This window comes from Chrysochloris asiatica, unplaced genomic scaffold (genome assembly GCF_000296735.1).
Source record: "Chrysochloris asiatica unplaced genomic scaffold, ChrAsi1.0 scaffold00256, whole genome shotgun sequence".
Taxonomy (NCBI): domain Eukaryota; kingdom Metazoa; phylum Chordata; class Mammalia; order Afrosoricida; family Chrysochloridae; genus Chrysochloris; species Chrysochloris asiatica.
This window is the reverse complement of record NW_006408774.1, coordinates 3,808,591-3,813,369: the sequence shown is the minus strand read 5'-3', so window position 1 is coordinate 3,813,369 and position 4,779 is coordinate 3,808,591. Positions and strand designations below refer to the sequence as shown.

Below are 4,779 nucleotides of genomic sequence, written 5' to 3'. Positions count from 1 at the left end.
TTACCTGTTGCGTATAAGAGAGGCAACATAGATCCAAACAGACAGAACATTTTTGGGGTATGGGTGGATATATACTGCTAAAGCAAATTCAACATTAGGAACATCAATGTTGTGGACTCCGGTACTGTACACAGCTTCAATTAAAGGCTTCATTTCAGAGTAGGGCATGTGAAGAGGAAATCCAGAGAACTGAGGGGGGAAAAAAAGAACATTTCTCATCAGAGGGGAAATCTGAAGGTTCCGCTATGCCCTTTCCCCATGTCAGCGTTTGCGGTCCCCAGTCAATGATTTAGTGCCATGTTTGTATTCACATATGACACGGTGGGTTGGAATCGGCTCGGTGGAAGGGGGTTGGCTTTGGTTCTGGTCTATAGTAACAATACAGAAAGAAGAGAAAGTGTAAGTCCATTGTCAGTGAGTGGATTCTCTGTCACAGCGACTGACTACAGGACAGAGTGGAACTACCTTACAGGGTTTCCCAGGCTGTGAATCTTGATGGAATCAGAGCTGCTAGTGGGTTCAAACCACTGGTTTTCCAGTTAGAAGCCCAGCGCTTGACCCGTTGTACCACCAGGGCTCCTTAGAGAAGATTTAAATGCCTCTGTTCTACTTGAAAGCATGTTGACAAAGTGTACGAGACACTTGTTAGCCCCACGTGACTCTCAGGCCACACTCAGATGCAGGGATGGGCGTGTGATCACAGTGGGTCTCCGTCAAGAGGGGGGCACCTGTGAAGGTAGCGGCACATAGATGCTCGCACGCTCCGGCGCTGGACCCTGCGTGTGCCCGTGTGAGTCCTGGTACTGGCCCCTCGTGGAGGAGGGTGGAGTTGGGAGACGCTGAAATGGGCAGCCCTGATCCAGCTCCTCTCTGACGGCTGTACTTCAGTAAGCCAATCGGTTCTCTCATGCTCTGCCTGTGAGGGGAGTTCTCCTTTGGCGCTGTGCGTTAATGCGCTGGACTGCAATGAACTGCTAGGTCTGTCGTTCAAGCTCACCAGCCACTCCCCGGAAATCCTATACTGGGTCACTATGATTCGGAACCAACTCAACAGCTCCACTTTAACTGGAAACCTGGCCTGAAAGGTAACTTACAAGGTCCATTTGAGTCAGTACACCTAACTGTTTAATTTTCTCACACCATTTAGTTAGTGAGGAGCACTTTATTGTCTTGAGACTCAACTTGCTTTCTGTGTTACTATCGAAAAACGCTGCATTTTATGTTTACAAGGATATTTCTTAACAATGAAAATCTATCTAGATAAAACTATATCCTTTCAAAATTGAATCCAGAGTGTTGAATTTCACCTTAATTTATAGTTCCTTCTAACAGGATTTAGCTAGGTAGCTTCACTTAATTTTAATATTTGCATTATAGTCATCAAAGGTATTGTACACTCAAAAAATGGTAGTAATTTCATGAGAGTCATTTTGCTATTCACTGATTAATAGGCTTATTATCAAGAATGGAATTTTTTAGTCTATTTTTCAGTCTATACTATGTACTCTGGGAGTCCTGGTGTGGAACTGTAAAGGATAAGCACTGGACTGTTAACCACAAGGTCAGCGGTTCAAACCCACCAGCTGCTAATTGGAAACCCTATATAGAGTTACTGTGAGTTGGAACCAATTTGACGACACTTAGCAACAATGGACTATGAGGAGTAATGTAAGTAATGTAAGGTATCTTGATTCCCAAACCCTGTGATTCCAAAACTTCCCACTTGTTTTGTTTTGTTTTGTTTTCTGGAGGTGGGGGAAGAACTCCAAAACCTAATGTGGAAAGACACAGTTTCAGGTCTCTGTCCACATTCCTGCCCTCTCCCCGGGCCTTGCTACTCCAGCTGATTTCTAGTCCGAAGTCATTCTTGGCCACCAGCACTTGGCCAAGACAAGTACTTTGCACAGTGCAGTGAAGCAAACCACGGGTCCAGGTGAGCAGCCGTGGGCACGCACCCGATAGTCCCCCAGCTGTTTGAGCAGCTCTGCCCTGTGGCTGTCCTCCACATCGTCTCCCTGGCTCCTCTCCAGCACAGGAAGGAAGTGACGCAGAGTGGAAGTGCAGTATCTGTTCCACCGAGTAAGATGGCGTGGCCTCCACTCCATGATTTTCTCTTTGAGGATTTTTTCAATCCTGTTCATGAAAGAAACAGGACAAATCAAAAACAAAATGTGTGACTTGAGTTTACCTGTAAAAAGGCAACGGTGGGGGCAGGGAACTCCATTAGATCGGCATGGTTACCTTCCCCAGGCAACCGCAGTCCCTAAACTGGAACCAACTCAATGACATACACCCACCACCACCTGGGGAGTTCGGTGGCTCTATCGGATAAACACTGTACTGAGAACCACGAGGTCAGCGGTTTGAACCCATTAGTTGCTCCACAGGAGAAAGATGAGGTTTTTTGTTCCTGGCAAAGATTTAAAGCCTATAAACCCCTATACAGGGTGGCTGTGAGTCGGAATCGTCTTGATGACATTTTAACAACAACAAATGGAGTCCTGGTGGGGTGCTGTAAGATAACCACTGGACTGCTAACCAAAAGGTCGGCGGTTCAAACCTGCCAGGCACTCCTTGGAAACCTTATAAAGGGTAGCTGGAGTCAGAACCGACTCAATGGCACTTAACAACAACCAGTGCCTTACCACTTTATTCATTGATAATGTATAAAACAGCCACCGTTGAATCGTTCAGATTCATAGTGACCCTATAGGACAGCCCCATAGGGTTTCCAAGGCTGTAAATCTTTTTCCTCTGGAATGGCTGATGGGATTGAAGTACCGCCCTTTCAGTTAGCAGCCTAGCGATTAACCCCCGTATCAGTGTATGTTGTTGTTGCTAAGTGCAGGCCGGTCAGTTCCGACTCAGTGACCCTTATAGGGTTTCCTTGAAGCAGCTACTGAATTTGAGCTGTTGACCTTGAGACTCAAATCAACCTTGCAGTCCAGTGCTTACCTTAGAGCATAACACCAGGACTCCAGATCCAGTGTATAGATATAGAGAGAATTCAGACTCAGTCATAAGGGGTACAGCTTACATTAAGAGTCTCAAAGCTTTGTAGGGCTGTTAATGCCCCTTATTCGCTCCCCTCACCCCCACTCAGTGAGACTTCTTATTCATGAGGGTTAATGTTTTTTTCCTAAATTGTTTTAAAACTGTCTTTAAAATACCAACCGTCATTGCAACTCAATGTTTATGTTAGGTGTTATTTGACTCCTGGAGTCTTGGTGTGGCGCTGTGAGATAAAACACTGGACCACAAGGTCCGTTTCAACCACAAGGTCGGCGGCTCAAGCTCACCAGCTGCTCCTTGGAAACCCTATACAGGGTCCCTATGAGTCTGAACTGACTCGACGGTACTTAATCGCAACAAATTTAACTCATAAGATAGGAAGTTGAAACACAGAATGAAGTAAAAATTCCAACCATTTATTGTGCTCTCATTACAGGGAAAGAGCTGTGGTGGCACAGGGGGTTAAGTGCAGGGCTGCTGAGAGGTCAGAGGTTCAAACCCACCAGTCGCTCAGCAGAAGAGAGATGAGCATTCTACGTCTCAAGAGTTACAGTCTCAAAACCCTATGGAGCAGTTCTACTTTGTCCTGTAGGATCACTAAGAGTTGGAATGGACTTGATGGCAGTGGGCTTGTTGTTTTCATTTTTATTTCATCCTAATAGCCAATAGTAATAACAATCAAGCTCACCCGCTGTTCCTTGGAAACACTACGCAGGGTCGCTATGCGTTGGAACCTACTTGATGCCACTTAACAACAACAACCACAATGCTGGGTTCCTGCTGTGGCACTGTAGGATAAGCAACAGACTTGACGGGCACACAGCAACACCTTCCACCTCATAGGATTGGCATTCTTCTTGTTAAGTGCTGTCCAGTTGTTTCCAACTCGTAGCAACACTGTATAGGGCTTCCAAGGAGTGACTGGTGGGCTTCAATCACTGACCTTGCAGTTAGCAGCCTAGCACTTAACCCACAGTGCCACACCAGGACCCTGAATAGGGTTTCTGAGGCTGTAAATCTCAGAATGGGAGCAGAAAGCCTCATTGTTCTCCCTCTGAGTCACTGGTAGATTCAAACTGCTCATCTTGCAATTAATAGTCCAACAAGTAACCCACTACACCTCCAGGTAGGTGGAGGGTACTGCCCCCATATTTAAATGTGGTGGGGATTCAGTCTGATGTAGTGCTTGATGAAGACAGGGACTGGGATTTTAATAGAGACCCTGCTGCTTCTGAAGTCTGTCCCCTGACCCCTGACCCCAATAGAGAGATGTATGTTTGCTAAATAGGCATAGGAGCCACTTGCCTTGGGGCACATAACACACGTTTTCAGATGGTCTGAGCTAGAAAGTATGGAAGGAGCACTTCATCCATATTGGAGAAATCAGTGATGTGAGGCCAATCAGTGGAAGACACAACTTGTTTAATTTTGGATGAATTGCCCTCAGTGGGTATTCCAACTATGGCTGTATGGAGAAATTGAGACTAGATTGGTGGTTGCTAGTAATAATACCTAGGAAAGGGCCACTTTTCACCAAGTGTGACTTGACTCTTCATACAACATTAGACCGTTTCAGGGTCTGAAATCAGAACAAAGGAGTTGGGCTCCATCTCTCTGAGGTTGGTTTCACATATGTGAAATCAGGCAAGTAAATTTCATTTCACAGGCTCTAAGGAGCTCTGGTAGCGTAGTGGTTACGAATCGGGCTGCGAACCTTAAGGTCAGCGGTTCGAAACTACCAGCTGTTCTGCGGGAGAAAGATGAGGC

General features: G+C 46.0%; 1 protein-coding gene across 1 annotated transcript in view; it reads right to left on the bottom strand.

Moving 5' to 3' along the window:
* CC2D2A (coiled-coil and C2 domain containing 2A) overlaps positions 1 to 4,779 on the bottom strand; it is a 175,007-nt gene continuing 170,228 nt past the window's right edge. The window contains exons 33-34 of the mRNA XM_006873814.1: positions 1,956 to 2,133; positions 1 to 189 (exon numbers count right to left, since the gene is read on the bottom strand). Of these exons, the coding sequence (XP_006873876.1) occupies positions 1 to 189; positions 1,956 to 2,133 (367 nt within the window). The remainder of the gene's footprint in view (positions 190 to 1,955; positions 2,134 to 4,779) is intronic.